Source organism: Manis pentadactyla, chromosome 8 (assembly GCF_030020395.1).
Source record: "Manis pentadactyla isolate mManPen7 chromosome 8, mManPen7.hap1, whole genome shotgun sequence".
Classification (NCBI taxonomy): domain Eukaryota; kingdom Metazoa; phylum Chordata; class Mammalia; order Pholidota; family Manidae; genus Manis; species Manis pentadactyla.
The window spans coordinates 5,751,457-5,770,674 of NC_080026.1; the positions used below are offsets into that span (position 1 = coordinate 5,751,457).

The window sequence follows — 19,218 nt, forward strand, 5'->3', positions numbered from 1 at the left end:
TCAGTCATCAGCATCTTATATTTTTGTTGCTTTCTCTGTACCTGTGGTCCCAGTTGTCAATTCTTAGATTTTCAGCTAATTTCTAGAGATAGGACATGACAGCCATTTCCTGGGTGGTGGGCAGCTTTGCTCTGACTGACAGCCCCTGGCCCGAAGGAGCAGCAGAACACTTCACAGTTGCCCCGATGAGCAAGCTCCATTCACGTGCCCTTGGTGTCCCAGCTCCATTCAGAGTCCCTAGAAATGATGAATGAAGAGGTGGGGGGACAATGAGAACTTGCCCTGCACCCAGTGTGGAGAGGAGGCGTCCTTAGGTAGGGATTGCCATTTACACACTTAACAACGTTCCCCCCTTAGCTTCTCCGAAGGAACTTGATCACTGCAGGTTAAACAGTGGCTATCCAGGGGCTGGAATTAGACAGAGCAATGTGGCATACTGAAAGAAGACTAGAGACAGGGTATAAAGGGAGGTTAATCATACGTCACTCAGATGCCTGCTGGAGGGCTTCCCTGCCATCAGACGTTGTAGACAAACAGCCAGAGACTGGGGGCTGCTTGGCGCCCTTGCCCCGATTCTGGCTCTGGGTCTCAATTCGGCTCCACCTCAGTTCAAAATGTGGAACTGACCTCCTTTGCTAGTTCCCACAAGAAATGCCACCACCCCAAGCTTGTTGTGACCTTGGTGACCCCCCTGAAGGTCGGTCGGCATGCCTACACCCATGCGCCTCATGTGTTGTCTCTCCCGCGGGCTGACTGGCTCTGTCTTAGGTGCTACAGGACACCTGCTAAGTCATAAGAGCTCCATCTCGTACAGGGTCCCTCTCACAGATTTGTGAGGACGGCAGGGGTCCTGGCTGCATCTAGCCAGAGAATTAGTTTGGCTATTTGTTGAGCTTCTCAGAGTGCTCAAAATTGCAAAAAATACTGATTTTGGAGGTCAGAAAGGGGGATGTATCAGTTCCTCTTGTCAAAACAATGCTGTGTAATAAATAGAAAACCTAGTGGTTTCAAATGACAGGGACTTGACATGGGTGACACGTCTGCGGTGTGGGTGGTTCCATGGGTGCCCGCGGCCTCAGTGAGGAGAAAGCCAGCCGTCTACACAGCTCTGCTGCTGCTCGCTGAGCTTGGCAGGGCGGCTCTCCTGGGCTCTGCTGGGAGGGCGGCTGGCTGTGAGCTGAGGTGACGTTGCATCAGCCAGTAGCCCACCTGAGTTAGTCTCAAGGCAAAGAGCCAGGAGAAAAAACAGGGGTGCTCAAGGCCTCCTGAGGTGCAGGCTTGGAGCAGACACACCCTCACTTCAGCCACGTTCAGCTGAGCAATGCCAGTCCCAGGCCAGCCCGGATTCAAGGGGTGGAGGAGATTCCACCCCCTCATGGGAGCTGCTGAATGCCCCGTTGCAAAGGGCATAGTTGCAGAAAGGGGCGGAGCTTCACATTCAATCCATGACAATGGTCGGTCAATATTTGTTCTCCAGTGACTAGAGAGGTGAAACAGAAAGGACACTGCAGGGAGTGGCTGACACACATAGTCCTCTCCCTTTCCCCAGTCCAGCCTCTGGGGACATGTTTGGAACTTCAGCAGAGACTGGGGTTGGAAAGAGAAATAAGAAGCCTTAACTTGATGAGGGACTCTAGACACAACGTGGAGACCGGGTTGCTGTCCCCTGGGACCCCACACCCCATTCTACACAAACTCAGGCAGAGACCCAGTGAAGCACACCCCCTGGCAGAGCGCAGGGGAGGGAGGGGGCGGTGGCAGGACAGGGCCGCTCGGGTGTTTCCAGCACGAGGCTGTGGCTGGGGGGCACCTTGGCAAGGAGGCCAGAGCAGGCCGACTCGGGGAAATTTGTCCTTGTGCTCATGAGAACCTCTCAGCTCCCAGAACCCCAGAAATGGCCCAGGGGAGAGTGGCAGGAGGGAGCCAAGCTCCTGTGTGAGCAGAGGCGGAGGAGCCTTGTAGTTTTGGAATTGATATGAACAATCTCTTTGTAGCTACAGGTCGATGAGAACTACATACAGTGAAGTATATTCTCTAAAAATAAAAATAAAGTATATTCTTTAAAGTCTGTTTTCTAAAAACTGTGGTGCCCAAGGCATCCTTTGCATTCTCTGTCCTCAGCTTTGTCTCTGGCCCTGTTGCTGGCTTGCTCTCACTCTCGGCCTCTTTCCCAGCCCTGGCTCCAGCTTGACTTCTCTTTGACCTTTCAGATCCTAATCTTCCGGCTTCATTTCCCAGTCTATGCTTAGCATGCGCCTTCCTGGCGCGACATCTCTGCAGAAAGAAAACCTGCGATGGACTTCCTCAGATCTGGCCTGGAAGCCAGGCCCCTGCACACCACCCACCCCATTTGTGCTGCCTCCAACAGGCGTTAACGACAGGAGCCCACATTTGTTAGATGCTTACAAACAGTTGGTGGGTGTCACTAAGTTAGTAAGAAACAGGACCCCACATGTAAGCAGCGGTTAAGGGCAACACAAAACTTGACTTGAAGTTTGTTTAGTAGCCAAGACATGCAAAGAATGAGAAACAGCACAGACAAGTATCAACAGGAACCTGGTTAAATGCCTTGTGGTGAAACCAGCTCACGTTTAGAGGACTTGACAGGCTCTCTTCTAAGTGCTTTACAAATATTACCTTATTTAATCATTACAGCAATCATTTGAGATAGATCTGTATTATTGTCATCCTAATAATACACATAGGGAAACTGAGGCACATGATGGTTAAACAATTTCGCCAAGGTCACACAGTTAGTGGTACAGCTGGGCATCATCTGACTTCAGTGCATCCCTTTTTACTTACCACACTCCACTGCCACTCAATCCATACATTAGGCTATGAAACCTCCAAAAAATGAGGATAGAGTACAAAAATTTAGGATTGAGTATCCAGTTATATGTGCGGACTTAGAAACAGGTTGCAAAAGAGTAAATATTGGGTATACATGAAAAGATCTTATCTGGACACATGCCTACTAGAGACAACAGCCTACCTCTGAAGGCTGGCCATAAGGAGGGCTCTTATTAGGCCATGCATTTTTGTAGACTTTTAATATTTGAAATAAACATGTATTACTGTAGAAACCAAATAGGGCAAATAACATTTTTAAAAAGGGTAAAAATTATGCTAATTTTTGAAAAGGAAGAGCTGGTAAGTGAAGGCCTCATCAGTTCCTATCTCCAGGACCTTATGCAACGCTGGTTCCTTCTGCCTGGGAGCCCTTCTCCCTTATGTGGGCCTTGCTGACTTTGCTTCATCCCCTAAGTCCAGCTTGTGTCGTTTTCCCGGGAACAGTACACTCTTGCGTTTGTCCCCCTCCTAGCCATCGCACATACCTCTTTTGATTCATTTATCCCACTGTGTTGAAATTACTAATTTAATGGTCTGCAGTCCACACTCCTGAGTGAGCTCCTTTTAGACAAGTACCTGGAGCAAAGCAAATGTCCAATAAATGTTTGCATTTCATTCAATTCAGTACTGAGGAAGTGGCCCCATTAGCTAGTTGGTCTTCACTGACAAGATGGCGAATGCCGCCGTGGGTAGGCCTATGTCCTCAGCTCTCAAGAAGCAGAGGTCAGAGCACCAGGAGCAAAGATAAGTGGGGCCTTCTGGGCAGGAACTCTCCAACGGGAAGTGGCCCAAATGCAGTTGGGAGTCTCTGGCACTGATTAAAAACGTCCTTGACAAGCAGGAAACCAAGAAGGGATCAGAAGAATCCCAAGGGGCCACTTACAGGACTTTCTTCAAAATGTGTTGGTTAAAAAGTTATAAACAGATGAGATAAGAAGAGTCTCGGGATCAACTAAAAAACTGCCCTCACGCTAAGAATATATTTGAGAAGGGTGGAGTCCAAAATGATCCAAGTTTTGCAAAGTTTGCCAAGAACATCTAAGAGAATTCTCACTGTATCCACAGCCCCCAAGCTCAAGGCAGCTGGCCGGCCTTCCCAATGACAGAGGGAGTGGAGCGCTCAGCCAGGATGCTGGGGTCCAGGGGTGCTGTGCCCAGAAGCCCAGTCCTTGGCCTGCTTGAGCCAAGAAAGCACCAGTGCTGCCATTTCCAGCGAGAGCCATGGACCGTGTTTGCAAGACGTGACATCCCCTCCGCCAGCCACCCTCAGATGCAAGTGAGAAACAATTTCATTCTGACTGAAATGACTTTTCCTTTTAGTCTCTAGTTGGTGCAGTGATTAGGTTCCTTAACTTCCATATCTCTCCAAAGCTGGAAGATACATTTCTAAAGCCTTACTTTAATGCATACATAAAAAAAAAAAAAATGCACCTTTGCCCAAAGCCTCAGCATGGAAAGAAAATCTGTCTCATTCAGAAGCACGAATGAATGTTTCAAACTTTAGCAGGAGCAGGGTGGGTACACACAGATATTTTTAGTATTAATAGCCTGCCTAATTTGTAGCATCTGAGATAACTTTAATCTCAGACTGTACTAATTACATTGTGGTTTTTTAAATTGCACAAAATAAGCTTTTTACCACTTTCCATTTCATAAAAATTAATTTTTTAAGTCCATATCCAAATGGTCATAATCAACTGACTTTATAAATACAAACCAGCCCTCTATTCACTGTGCGAGGGTTGAATTTTCATTGTGCATGTTCAAGTTTCATATGTACTAATTTAAAATCTCCAGATGTTAATGGAGAATAAAGATGAATGCAAACAGATTAATTTGCATAAAACAAGTTAGCATAAATTTATTTTTCCCCAATAAGCCCTGGGAAATGAAGACTAAGGACAACTAATAACCAACCACGTCCCTACAGCAGTGATTTATGGTTTGAACTTCCAAAAAAAAAAGCATAGGAAGGATATTTTACAAATGTGAATGAGTTCAAGCTACATTGTATCTTCATTTGATCACCTATGATCATATTCATGTGCTATTACTTACATTTGTCTGAGCTCATCTAGGACCAGTTTTACGGATTTCAATTAAAATGCACCAGAGTGTCTGCGTGGGCTCCTTCAGTCTCCAGGGCTAGGTGTGAGGCTGGCATTTTTGCATATGTAAATAAAGTGCCATCCACGGGATTTATTTGCCTCTTCCACCTCGGCTGTACTTCCACAAGTACAAGAGCATCGATTTGTAGTTATTTCCTATAAATCATTGCCAGGCTATGGAGATAGAATCTTAGAAAACAAAAGCACTCCAAATGGTCATTTACTGTGGCTCCTTCCGCAGCAGGAGCTGAGAAGCCGGGGATGGGCACCGGGAGGCACGGCAGCTTTACTCCGTCCTATTTCCTTCCTCACATCGGGATTTTATACGGTGTGCTTGCGTTTCCTACTCAAAAGTATAAGCTCATTTATTTTTTAAGGCCACTGCACACCCGTGGGACTGAGGGTACCCAGCGTATAAAGCCTGTTAGCTCAGAGCTCAGGTTCAGCCAACCATCCCTCTGTATACTTGTTAAAAATCTTCCCCTATTGTCTTCTCATTTGAATTATTTAATCCCTTAACTTCTCCTACAACTCTTCTGAAATTGTTCTCTGGAAAGTCACTGTTTCTTTAGTCTCTCTGTCGCATTTTGAACAATTAATAATTCACTGATGGCTGTTCATCCATTCATTCAGTTGCTCATATAATGAGGTTTTACGTAGCACCTCCTTTGATCCAGGAATTATGAGAGATAAATACAAACACCAATCCCTTTTTTCAAGGAGGTCAGTATGAGAAGGAAGGTTGTATAACATTGTAATAGATTTTATAAAAGAGATTTTACAGAAATGTAATAGGATTTCCAAAGAGGCACCCATTAGCTTGGCTGGAGAAGGGGAGAATTCCAGGGACGCTGGTAAGAGATGGTCACCCCTGCTGATGCTTGAAGGGCATGTATTGATTGTCTGGGCATAAGACTGTGCGATGGTGTATTCAGAGGATTATAAATCCCTCAAGAGTGCCTTGAACATACAGCTTGTGTGTGACCTTGGAAATGACAAAGCTGAAGAGCCATTCAAAGACTAGACATGGGAAGTGTTGGGTGCTATGTTTTGACTTTAACACTTTTAGATTGAGAGTAAACAGCACAGGAGTGGTGGGATCCGGAGGGAAGCCCAGGCTTCCAGAATCCTCCCTACGATTCCCTTCTCTGTGGCCTCCATGGGCAGGAATAGTAGGCTTGGAGTGTGAAAAATGTGGGTTCAAAACTTGGCTACACTATACATCAGTATGCTAATTTGGGGGAAATTTCTGAACCCTTTTAGGCTTCAGATTCCTGATATGAAAATGGAGGTAATAATGTCACATATCTCATAGCAGACTGTATATAATAAATGTTCACTAAACACTAGCTCTTTATTACTGGTATCATTATCATTTTCACTTATTTTTGCATAACGAATTCAGGCATTATTAAAGATGATTGTATATCACACACATAAAACAGCAGATGCTACTATTATAATCCAAAAAGTTGCAAAAACTGACATGACTCTACTCACCAAACAATTCAGAATTCTCAAGAACTTCTAGCTAATATATTTTCTCCTTTCACTTTCTCTTTATTAGCTGAGGCACTTTGTATCACTTTATGGCTCTTGGAACTCAAAAATGGCATCTTCACTTTTAAACAGAGACCTTATTGCATCTAAACATCTGCAAATTTCACTTGATACATTATTAGGGTTTTGAAAACAAATACAGTGTATCAATTAAAAAACTTATCTTAAAGTTACAGATATAAGTTCAGTACATAGAGTTTTTTCTTTTTCCACACCTTCATATTTTAGTGTGCATTTCCTACAAACATGGAGATTCTTCAACAAAACCACAATATAACCAACAAAAGTAGGAAATTAACACTGATTCATTGCTACCATCTACTCCCCAGTTCTACCAATTGTCCTAATTATTTTCTCCAAAGCAAGAGAACCCCTTCAGTCCCATGCAGGGCATTCAGTCATGGCCCTCTTGTCTCTCACTCCAGAACAGTTCTTTAGACTTTGCTTGACTTTCGTGCCATTGACTCATTTCAAGATTACCAGTTAATTGTTTTGTGGAAGGCCCCTCCATTTGCATTTATCTGATTATCTGCTCAGGATTAGATTCAGGTTATGCATCTCTGGCAGGAATATCACAGAAATAATGTGCTTTCTTATTCCATCTAACCAAGTAAGTCACAATTTCATTCGTCCAGTTACTGAGGGCATTTACCCAGCTATGATGGTGGCTGCCAGGCCTCTTTGCTGTAAAATTACTACTTTCACCTTGGCAGTTAATAAATATTCTGTGGGGACGTAACTTAAATCTATGTAAACACCTCATTCCTTATCAAACTGAGTTTTTGTTATTAATTTCTATGAACTCAGTTTCTCATTTTATTCAATGTGTTATAATCAGTTACTATTATTAATTCTGATGCCCAAAATGTCCCAGATTTGGCCCGTGAGAGTCCCTTCGAGTTGGCTCTGGGCTCTTATGCCATTTCTCCCTCATCCTTTGAGCATTTCCTTGCTTTCTGGCCCAATAGGGTTGCTCCATCCCAGCCTGTGCTTTCCTGTCCCAACCCTGGATGCAGCCACTTCTCCAAGGAGGCCTGGCCCCACGCAGCGGAACGTGGAATCAAGTGGACTTAGGAACCAAGACCTGGGACATTAGTTGGGCTCAGCAGGGTGTCCGTGACTCCGGGCCCAGAGGTGGACAGCTAGGGAATGTTTAGAAATATGCCAACATGTACACACGTATACACTTACCTCTTATTTTGACATCTATCTGCATACTGAAAACCACGAGTTTACATGAATACGTATAATTTTAATCTAGTCCTACTAAGTTCGTCCTGTTTTTTCCCCTCCATATTTGTAACTCCTCCTCTAAGTATATTACACATTGATCAGTCCCCCTGTGGGTGACTCCTCTTGCTCTGCGGCCATGCTGACCCTCCCTGCCCGGATGCCCGGCGCTGGGCTGCTCCTGCACACGGGTGCCCTTGTCATCCGCTTAGGCTCTATACCGCACGCTGGGTAAGCCCTGCTAGGGACACCCTCCGCACCCCACCCTGATCACCCACGCTGCGCTGTCCTCCTCTGCAGACACCTCGGTAGCCGGGTGCAGCCTCCAGCACCCCACTCTGGGCCACACAACTCCCTCCCCGGCATGACATCCACCCCGCTCTGTCCCATCCAAGGCTTTGGGGCCGAACGGTTTGGGAAGAGCAGGGAGAGGAAGGAAGGAAGAAGCAGAAGGGAAAGTAATGATGAATACCCTTGTGCTTCTGCCGTCTTCGCTCTCCCTGAGCTCTTTGCCAGCTCACCTGCGTCCCCGTGTCCCGCTGGTGGGGGCTTTTCCCACGGTCGGCCTCGGGGGGCCACGGAGAAGTGATCCGGAGCCCGGACTGTCTGCATCGCGGCTTCCTGGCCCTGAGACCTTGGCAAGGCTCCTACCCTCTGTTCATCTGCTTCTTGACCTGAAGAAGTGGAAATAATAATGGTACCTTGTTACAGTCCCATCTTTTCAATTTTTGGTATACATTTCCAAATGAACGAGCTCTCCTAAGTTCAAATCCAAGATGTAAAAATCAGCTCATTTTTCTTTTACCAACTTACTCATCTTCCTGAAGCTCCTATTTCTGAGCATACATACACTAATTTCACAAGTGTTTATAGCGTTTACTATGCAGCAAACATGGCGGCTAAGGATCCAGACATGAAAAGCAAGGTCTTTGCCCCCAAGACGCTTACAGTCCAGTGGGGAGGCAGTGCGCTAAGCAGTCTGATGGAGCTAAATGGTTGTATCTTTTCTTCTCTAGGAAGAGCACTACATCCCAAGACACTTGGCCTTTCTGCAAGGAGGTTGTCCATAAGTTAGTCTTTAGGGCCAGAAAAGAGTTAGCTAGACAGAGAGGGAAAAGCCTTTGACGCAGAGTGGGCAGCATGGCCACAGTGCTGGGATTAAACAGCGCAGCACATTCTGAGACCACGGACTCGAGGTCTGGGTGGAGAGAGGCTGGGGCAGGGGGTGAGGAGGGGCGAGAGGTGACAGAGGTCAGGCTGCCAACAACCAGGTGGCAATGCTAAGGGGTTTACTCACTGGCTCAGAGTCCATTTGTTCAAGCTGCTTTCCTTGAAGGAACCTGGAGGCTTTTCCTTCCTGCCTTGGGTCTCAGCATCCTTAGAGCAACACCTTCCACCTCTCATTCTCTGTCCAGACTTACTTTGTTGCTATGGATTGAATCCTCAGTAATTCTTTGTCCTTATTTCTTCCGATGGCCGTGCGGCATCACCCTGCCCTGTCCCAGGATGCCAACCACACCTTGCAGACACCCCTAACTCACTTGAAGTTGGAGCAGTTATTTATTACGGTCATGGTTAGGATGGCCATTATTTAGCCCACTTTCTTTCTCTCATAAAAGATGACAACAGATCAGATTATGCTACTTAAATCCCATTACACTTACCCGAAAACTTGTCCTCCTTACTGCGGGGTGCAGGCCCTGTATGATCTGTCCCTCCCTACATCTGGAATGTCACCCTCACTCTCCCCCTGGTTCGCGTGTCACACTGCCCTTCTCTCTGCTCCTTGAATTTACAAGCCTGTCTCTTCTCGGAGCCTCCATGCCTCAGGCCCCTGATGTCTGGTCTGCACCCACCCCAGGTACCCCCTGCCACTCTGGCCATTCAGGTCTTAGCCCCAGAGGCATCTTAACCCCTTGGGTCGGAGAGCCCTGGCAGTCACCTTAAAATTTCTTTGTTTCTTCTTCATTTTTGGCCTTTGCCCTTAAGTGAAATTCCCTCACATTATGGCCTAAATTGTGTCCCCCCAAAGTCATGTTGAGGCCCCAGCCACCAGAACCTCAGGAGGTGACTGTATTTGGAGATGGGGCCATTGATGAGGTGATGAAGGTATCTTTGCTGCTGATGCAGTCTGCATACACATCCCTACAAGCCCCAGAAATAGGCTGCACCTGTGAATCAGTGTTTACTGCAGAAGATGGCAGATGCTGACTTTTTGCCAAAAACTTCATTTTGTCCCTTTTGTTAGAAAAAAAGAGATTAATATAATTATATATCTTCAATGGTTAAAAATAAAAATAAAGGTGATGAAGGTAAAATGGAACCTTCAGGGAGAGCCCTAATCCCATATGACCGTTGCCCTTAAAAGAAGAGATTAGGACACAGACAGACACACAAAGACCATGTGAAGGCTCAGTGAGAAGGCAAGCGAAGGGGACAGGCCTCAGCGGCAATCAGCCCTCCCCGCACCTGGTTCACAGACTTCCAGCCTCCAGAACCAGGGAAAACAAACTTCTGCTGTTGAAGGCACCGAGTCTGTGATATTTTGTTATGGCAGCTCTAGCAGACTGATACTCGTTTGTTTATTTTTTCCTTCTCTTAGAGATAGTAAGTTCTACGGCAGCAGGAACCATACATGCCTTGTCCACCCTTCCATTTTTAGTGCCTCTAACAGTTCCTGGCACCTAGTGGGCTCTCTAGAAATATTTTTAAATGACTGAAAGATGCAGTCAGGGACCTGAGCCTTCGCTGTTCCAGTTGTCTTTGGCCATGCAAATATTTTCATTATTCATTAAGTCAAAAAGTAAACGAACTTCTCACTGAAAGAATTACTTCAAAACTTAGTCCTGGGTGCCACCCCATGTTTTCGCAATTCTGTTTCATTCATTGATTCTCCAGTTTCTGGATGACCTCCCTCCTCAGTTCCTCTCTGCTTGTTTCTAGACAATCCCCTAGCCTCGGTCTTTCATCTTCCTCCCTTGATGTGCTCCACCCCACGTCCATCTCTGGGTCTGGGTGCCGGCATCCCAGGTGGCTGCCCGAGCCCTCCCACGAGCCCCTTCAGCCTCTGCCATCCACACAGAGAGCTGAAGGCAGAGCGCTTTTGCACACCCATCTTGCTCCCTGACAGGTGGAATGTTCGTGGCTGATCGCTCAGATCTCACCAGCCCTCTCCTAAGTGGGTTTGCTGTTTCTTCATCAAATACTCACTGTGCCCCGTGGCATGCCAGGCCCTAGGTGAGGCTCTAGGAATACTAGCCATAATTATGCTGGTGATCGTTGGCTCCCCCAGATCTCTGCTCGACACACTGGGGGCTGACCCCCACCTACCGCCTGCAGCTCCCCGGGGCCTCACTGGCAGCTTTCTGGCTGAAGTCAGCTAATAAGGGGCTCAAGAAAGCAGCAGGAGAGAGATGTCAGGGTATTGCTCCTCATCTGCATTTACAGCCCCTGAAGGATGGCCTCTTCCTCACGCTAAGCCCTCCCACTGGCCTCTGGGGATGCCCAGGGCAGTAACCGCCTGCCATGCCTGCTGGCCTGTGGTGCCTCACCTTTCCTTTCCATGTTTGACCCTCTTATCCTACCCTCGCCTCTGACCGTGGTCCTTGCGTGGACATTTCTTCAACTGAATCATCTGACAATGACTTCTGTTGCCTGCCTGGACTCTGACTGATACAGGCTTCATGTAAGTTCCTAACTTCAGTATTTTTTAACTTCATTTCCTCATGCTTTAGGGAGAATTAGGGTGTGGTTCTCAGGCTGTAGTCTCCGTGGTGATTGGTTCTGAGGGACCGGCTTGCATCCCAGTCCATCCTAGTGCTTGGATGACCCCTCCGCTTGGTCATCCTGCCACTGTTCGCTGTTGTTGGCGGTGTTACCACTGCTCCTGGTAAAGCAAGTATACGGGGTTGGTGGGAAGAATGAGGGGGCAGAAATAACCCGGGCCTAGGGCGGCTGCAGCAGCCCCTGCAGGAAGGGAGGGGGCGTAGAGACAAGCCCAGCAGCACTGCAGCTGTGGGGGAGATGCTTGCAGAACTCTACCGTGTTTGCAGAACGCGGAGAATTCACGGCTTTCCAAAGTGCTGCATTTGCTGCCACCTTGTTTTTTTTGGCTTGGAGAAATTTTTGTAGTTTATTAGAATAATTAACATGTAGAATCAGATTAGTGTTGGGGGTGATTATGATATTTGTGAGATGTTTAATAAGGTGTCTGCTTTATTTTTCATAATGCTGGTGGTGGAGGGGGTGTCTGTCTAAACGTCAATGCTATTTTTATGCCGCTGGAGAGAGCAGATGACCTAAGCTTAGAGCAGTGGGAAAGACAGAGGGGAGGGAGAGGTCTGAAAGGTGGGTGGCTGGCCAGAGAAGATGATGTCAGCCAGGCTCCTGTGAGGAGCATATACACTAACATTTGGAAAATGCAGTACCATCTATTTGAACTGATATCTCTATAAATCATATCTTTTCCAGAATGAAGTACTATAGGAAGTTCAACATTGAAGTTTTCATATCTTAATTTTCAAAGAGGTATTATACCATGTATAACATGTAAATGGTATTTACTCTGTTAAATTAAGTAAAGCCCAGGGTGTGGGATGATAAACAGGTCCCATGACGGACCAGGAGAAATCGAAATAGAGCGTTTTTTAACTCACAGGTCCTGGGGAGCGTACACAGCATGTCTCAGGACACACAGTTAAGTCAAGGCAGGGTGAAGACAGAGAGATGGCACATGGGCACATGTCTTTATTAGGGACCTTAAGTGGAGTGCTTTGGGGTTCCCTGGTTAAGGCCAAATTGTCAATTCAAACTAAAGGAGTGGGGTTTTGGTAAATTCCATTGGGGTTTTGTCTAAGGGACCTAAGGCACACGGGCACTGGGAGGCAGAGGATTGCATTGATCACAAAGGCTATTGGGAAATCATATCAGGGACCTCTATTTGTTTGTGACTCTGTGAGCCCCTATCCACATGTGCACCTGCATGAAGGGCCTACAGGTTTAAGGTCCCTACAGGTTGCTTGGGAAACAAAATGGACCTTGAGGCAGCAATACCACAGGGCAGCTTAGCTAGACTCTTGACAAAATTACACGTGCGTAACATACATACAGACTTTGCTTTTTCAATAAGCATAGCGATTGATTGCTGGGATTAGAGGAGGCTTGCAAGAAACTACTAGGATGATGTGAGCCCTGAAATAAATCTTGTCCAGGAAGATGTAATGTATTACCTACAGAACCTAGGTCGTGCTTACAGAAAAGGGCATTTACACGGGACTCTTCCTACTTATCTTTATTATGAAAGTGTTTCCAAAGTAAAATGATCCTCAAGGTAATGATTGCTTTCCGAGATCAAGAATGAATCATTATATTTTCATATAAAAATCAGCAAAACACAGTAAGAATACATAAATAATTCTAATTAACGAACAATACATCATTCCATTTCTAACAGAGATGCTCAAGCATTGAATTGTCTTAAGAAAACAAGTGAGATTTTGTCACCTATTCTATTTCTTACTGCAAGAAATCAAATCCAAAAACTAACCACCTCCCCCTCCCAACAAAAACAAATGGCTATGGAGGTAACTGATTATGTGGGAAACAAAGGACCGATGAAATCAGGAGCTTAGAGGCTTGGCCAAACTTTTGGAAATCAAACTTGGAGGGTGTCCTCCACATTTACACTAATGAGGCTCTAAGCTAAAGTTCCAGAATTACCATATAACTGTTCCTATTACAGATCTAATTTCTCTTTGGCAGCTAATCCCTAAAAACCCCTGATTTTTAAAGGGCAGTTTTACAATGACAGTTTTAAAAATCACTACAGATCCAAAAGAAACACACCGTCTCCTTAAAATCTAATTTTTCATTTAACATAGAAATCATACCAACAGCTTTTATTACCTGGTTTTCAGGCCATGCAACATACACGAAAATAGGAAGCCACGCTTTTATGTACCAGTGTTAAGGAAAACAGGCTCACAAGGGCGCAAAAGTTTTTAAGAAAAATGGAATCAGGCAGAGAAGTAAGTGTGGTAACACAACTGGTCCAAAAGCTACTGGGAAATCAATAGTGGAGAAATGACGATATTCTGGCTTCCTTTTATCAAGAGTTCTGGAAAGCTGAAGGACTATGAGGAATGAGATAAAGAAGCTAGATCTTAGGCTAATGATGCCCTCCCATGACTTTCCGGGCAATCCTGAGAATGCCTCTTGTGGAGACACCATCTGAAATGCCATTGGGCTACGGGAACTTTTATTTCTTTGATCCGATGGGGTCTTAGCTTGTGGCCGTTTGGTCACACATTCCTTTCAAAGGCTTCAGGTTAAACTCAAGTTGGAAATCCCTGGAAGAGATGAAGGTTCTCCTTTGGGTGTCTGCAGATCTTACTAAGAGTTACTACGTGTTATGTTCTCTGGTACAATTTTCTCCATGAAAACCAGCATCAGGCATGCTTTGAGTGTCTTAGAGGAGTCCGAACAGCCCAGAGTGGACAAGTGGGCAGGCTTCCCCAGCACCTACTGAGTGTCCCCTGGGGAGTGGGTGGACACAAGGGCAAGCAGCCAGAGGGCCCTTTGCTGGCCCGTTACCATGAAGAACTAAGATGGGGCCACACGAACCAGTGCTAAGTAGTCTCTGGCACAATTTTGTTTTATCAAGAGAAGCTTACACGGACTCTGAGAGCAGCACAGCTTACCGCATATTCTGTATGACTTGAAGCGCTGCTTATGATCATCAGGAGCACTCCTTCCACGGACGACACTCCAGACAGCAAGGGCAGTAACCTGAGCTGACTGCATTTTCTCTTTCCACAGAAGTGACTTAGAAACTCAAAGTGCCTTGTGATCATATTCTTATCGGGCTGACGTTGATCTGAATTGGTTTTTTTTGCTTACTGGAATGTTAGCAACATTTTAGGGCTACTAATATTTGTCTACAAAGCAGGAATCAGCCCAAGACAAAGAAAGGAAAAGTTAATTAGACTCTCAAGACCTGAAATGTCACATGAAATGTAAACATTTAACCTTTTACTTCCAAAGGATTTCTTGAAGCCCCTCTGGACATAATGACATCATCACACATACTGATTAATAGAACCTTTTAACACCTTTGGAATTATTCTGTACATTGCAAATTATGAAAAAAATACTCAAATATTCAGGCAACTTTGGCAACGTTTTTAAGAAAGGGACAAAAATAACTCTCATGGCAAAGTCATGAACAGATTGGGAATAATCACGGGTGCCCATAAAGGTCTGTCCAAAGAGCTCTCTTACAAAGACTTAGGTAAGCTGGAGTGAAATCTCATTAAAAAAAAAATTTCAAATAAAAATAAGATCGAAATACACAAAGTGGAAGATTCAGACCCTTTCTACCTAAGGTGAAAGCATTCAGTTTGCTCAAACTCCATCAAATACTCAGAATGGAAACTTTGGCAACGGAACTGGACATTTTGCGGTTCACCACCACTTTGGCTAAAGGTGGCCTGATCATATACTACGACAGAGTCATTTCTCTCACCCAGTGGCTTGCTTTCTTTGGAGAACCCGCCTTTCTTCCCAGCTCATCTTTGTCAGATGCCTGTTGGATTATCTGGTGGTTGTGCAGGACACCTAGCAGGAGTTGGGTGTTAAAATCCTGTGGTGAAGCAGCAGTCACCTGCATTTTTCCAATATTTAGTTTAGAAATCCAAAATACTGACAGTTGCTCCCCTATTCTCAACACTGGTGTCACTAAACTTAGAAATGTGAGCTGCCTTCGGCTTGTGTGCTGACCTGAGGCCCTCTATGACCTTAGCTCTGAGGCTAAGAGGCTGAAAGGATTCCATCGCTCGGCTCTGTGGGGAGCGTGAGCAGGAAGTTGAGAGGGAGGTGCGAAGTTTCTGTTGTACATGGTGGATGGTTCTTATGAAAATAAGATGGGCAAGGGTGAGTGATATTTTGGTTTCATCATGTTTTTGGAGAAACACACATGTACATACATACATCACACGTTCTTACATCATGTATTGATCCAAGGTCAAATTCTACTCTATTTTCTACTTTTTCCCCACTAAGGGATCTAGAAAAAGCTATAGTATTAGAGAATAAAAAAATGTTACTTTTTCTAGACTCCTTCCTACACACCCCTTTGTTCCCTAGGAAGGTTTAAATGTGACCAGGAGGAAGGAGATAGCAACACGGGCTAAATCAATTAATAGGAAATAACACTCTTACTAACCTACAGTCAAATTTACAAAATATGCTTCCAAAGCTGTAGCATAGCCCAGGCAGAAGGTAAGGTATTTCACATATTTTTCTCTCTCAGCCTTATCAGGCCAACATGGGGTAATGGTAGACAGAGTTATGTTATTCTTCATCTTAAAAGGTCTACAAACAAACACCATTTTGTTTAGTCGAAAAGAACCCTAAGGTATAAAATCAAATAAAACTCTATGCAGATACATAGAAAGCTGTGCTAAGGGAGCGTCAATGGTCAGAGACTCTTGAGTATTCTCAGTTCTCCATATATGTGACTTCTGGGAAAAACAAAAGATTGTTCAGATTTGTCTTTCCTAAGGGGAGACTCAATTTCCTTCATTTCAGCAACTTTTCTAAGCCTTTAATTTATAAGCTGGCTTTTGAAATTATTCTTCTGTGCTAAAGAGGGTCAGATATCCAAATCTGAACACACTGCAGTTCTCTGGTTTATTTCGCCAGTGGAGAGGACTTCTCCAGACACTAAAACGAGGTACAATTCGCCCTTCAGTTCCCTATTTTAGTTGATAAGAATAGGAACTTTCACCTTGAGATTTTTCAGTTACAATATTCTTGCTGCTACTTTTTATATATCTTCATTTTAGTGGATATTCAGATGACTAACAAGTACTTCTGATGCTTTATGATTGGTCTTACAAGCTCAAACTATTTACAAATTATCCTCCTAGACATATCTCTGTTTTGTGAAATAAAATCATAAGGCATTGCAAGAATGAGTTGCATGGTTTTCTCAATCCACAGGCAGATGTATTTCTAAGCCTCTTCAGTTATTATTATGGATCATGCCAGAAACACACTATGCTACAAATAGACAGGGAAAGATTTACTATTACAGTGTGCAGTTTTTGTTTGGGAGTATTCTTTTCAGGATTAGCACACAGGCTGCCAATTGTGCGCACAAAGCTTTATTTCAACTTTTTAGGAAAGATGGAATCGAACACGAGTATCTCTGGCAGGACAAACATGACTTAGCATTTTGCCCCTGTCTTCACTTTGCCCCGACTCACACATTGATTTCACTGCACTGTAGTTCATGGACTCCTGTTTAAGGATGGTCTTTTTCACTGATGAAATAAGTGGGCGGAATACCTTTTTATTCCTACTAAAGTTGGAAGAGACGAGACAAAATCTTTGGCTTATGTGTAGGGTTTTCCTATCTAAATATAAATAACACCGTGTAGGAGACTGTGGAACCTTATCTTCTCAGTAATCTTTCTCATTGCTGGTACTGCCGTTGTCCTGCAGAATTTTTATTGGTTTTCCGGGAATAGTTCTGTTTGAATAAAATTCTTGGAAACTGAAAAAAGTCTTCAAAGAGCACAAAAGGACTTAGAGTACAACACTGCTCAGTTTCGAGTCACTGCCAGTCACTCTGCGTTATGTTTGAGGAGGAAAGACAGAGGGTAAAAACAGTCTTTCTCTCATTGGCTTTATTTTGCTCAGAGAAATAAAAATCGTCAAAAGCGAATACTAGATAGGGTACTTTCTTTAAAGTTGGTTGCAGGAAAGGTCTTTGCGCTAGAGGTGACCTTTGCCAACTCCTGAAAGTCTCCTTTCCCTGTCCCAAGATAGACTTAGTGTCTTTTTTTCGTGACATGACAGAAGATTGTGCTAATTACAGTGGAAGTGGTGAAATCTGACTGAAATCAGTTGCTCTCTCTTTATGTTATTCTCAGATCACAAGACAGACTCCCAACAGTAGGAGTGATTTCTTTGTTTGTAACTATGACCTTCAGCAAATGGTTTCCTTTAGAGCCAGAGCACTGACCTCATAAAAGAGAATGAAAAAAAAAAAAAAAGAATCTCTGTAACCTACAGAGTTAATCCGCAACTAGCTATCATACTTAATGAAGAAAACTTGGCTGTGTGCACACGAAATGACATCTATGCCAGACATGCCAGTTTAACACAAGCAATTTTTAAAAAGTCCTCCAATAACCAGACTCTTTGATTTGAATGGCTAACTGATGATGAAGAGTGACAATTAAAAAATCTAGCTCCTCCTGCTTAAACTTGATTTTGGAAGAACGGCCACAGAGATGGCATAGGCGATTTCAAAGTGGCTGCTGTAACACAAAGAAAGCAAGCCTATCTGGAGCTGCACAAGCTCTTGTACTGGGTTTTGCTTGTTCTAAGTGGCAAAGTAAGCCAAGGCTCCTCGCAGGCTGGACGGCAGCAAGAGAAAGGGGCGGAAGCAGGTGGAGCACCTCCCTCACTGTCCTGAACTGGGAGAGGAAAAGGAGTGAGGAAATCCTCTTTTGTCCACAGATTTACAAACATATACAAAAAAATAAATAATATTCCAAGACAGTACAAATGTAAATACTGTTCCCTGGTGTCAATTACATTCAGCATGCCTACACAGAGTGAAGGGTGATTCTTCTTCGTTCCTGTACAGGACACAGGGCAGTGCACTATTCAAAATGCTTTGATAAAATCCTAATTTTTGTTTCTGGGGCTGAGATATAATGAAAGAAAATGCATTTGCAACTGAGTAAATACTTCCAGGAACAAACAGTTCACTTTGTTTGGGACTTGTAGTTTTACGTAATTAATCATCCACAGAGCAAGGGCCGGTCAGGAGATACCCGTTGGTACCACTGGTCCCATTGGTGGTGGTGGTGGTGTGGGGGGTCTTCCCTGGAGGTTCCGCATCCTCCTCATCTGAGCTGGACTCAATATCACTGCGGTCATCCTTGGACACCTGGGGAATACAGAAGGTGAGGGCAGCCGGCTCCTAGGGAGTCATTAAGGCGTGCTTAGAGCTACATGCAGTCAGACAGGAAGGGAAACAGATCCAAAGGTTAAAAAATCAAAGACAGGAAGATTGCAATAGTGACAATTCCCCTCCACTGACTCCTACAGTTTGGGTGACAAAGCCAGTTATCAAGGAATGCAGGTGGATTGAGGCATCATGGGAGCTAGACTTGCTGACCTCTTTAAGGTACCTTTGCATATTGAGAAGGGAGTAGACCATGAGCCCCCCTCTTACTGGCAAAGTGGCACATGGTACCGGTGCAAAGACATTAAAGTGGCTTAGTACAAATGGATCGGTTAATTCTCTGATGATCACATTCTCCTTGAGAATCTCTTAAAGTCAGTTCTCAGCTAACCACACTCATGGAGATATTCACCAGCTCTGAGCATGTAAAACATCACTCTTAATTGGCTTTGCAATGCATTATTTTGTGATTTTCTTTTCTGTCTG

At 44.6% G+C, this 19,218-nt stretch overlaps 2 protein-coding genes across 4 annotated transcripts in view; both read right to left on the bottom strand.

Moving 5' to 3' along the window:
• NOSTRIN (nitric oxide synthase trafficking) overlaps positions 1-176 on the bottom strand; it is a 54,180-nt gene extending 54,004 nt beyond the window's left edge. For both annotated transcript variants that reach the window (XM_036884018.2, XM_057505454.1), the window contains exon 1: positions 42-176. The gene's annotated coding sequence lies outside the window, so the exon portion shown is untranslated. The remainder of the gene's footprint in view (positions 1-41) is intronic.
• CERS6 (ceramide synthase 6) overlaps positions 41-19,218 on the bottom strand; it is a 297,980-nt gene continuing 278,802 nt past the window's right edge. The window contains exons 11-12 of one of the 2 annotated variants that reach the window (XM_036884024.2): positions 8,273-18,714; positions 41-3,429 (exon numbers count right to left, since the gene is read on the bottom strand). In XM_036884024.2, coding sequence (XP_036739919.1) covers positions 18,562-18,714 — 153 coding nt within the window. In that variant the 3' untranslated portion in view covers positions 41-3,429; positions 8,273-18,561. Of the gene's footprint in view, positions 3,430-8,272; positions 18,715-19,218 lie in introns of those variants that run through there. The other variant, XM_036884025.2, reaches the window with a different exon arrangement.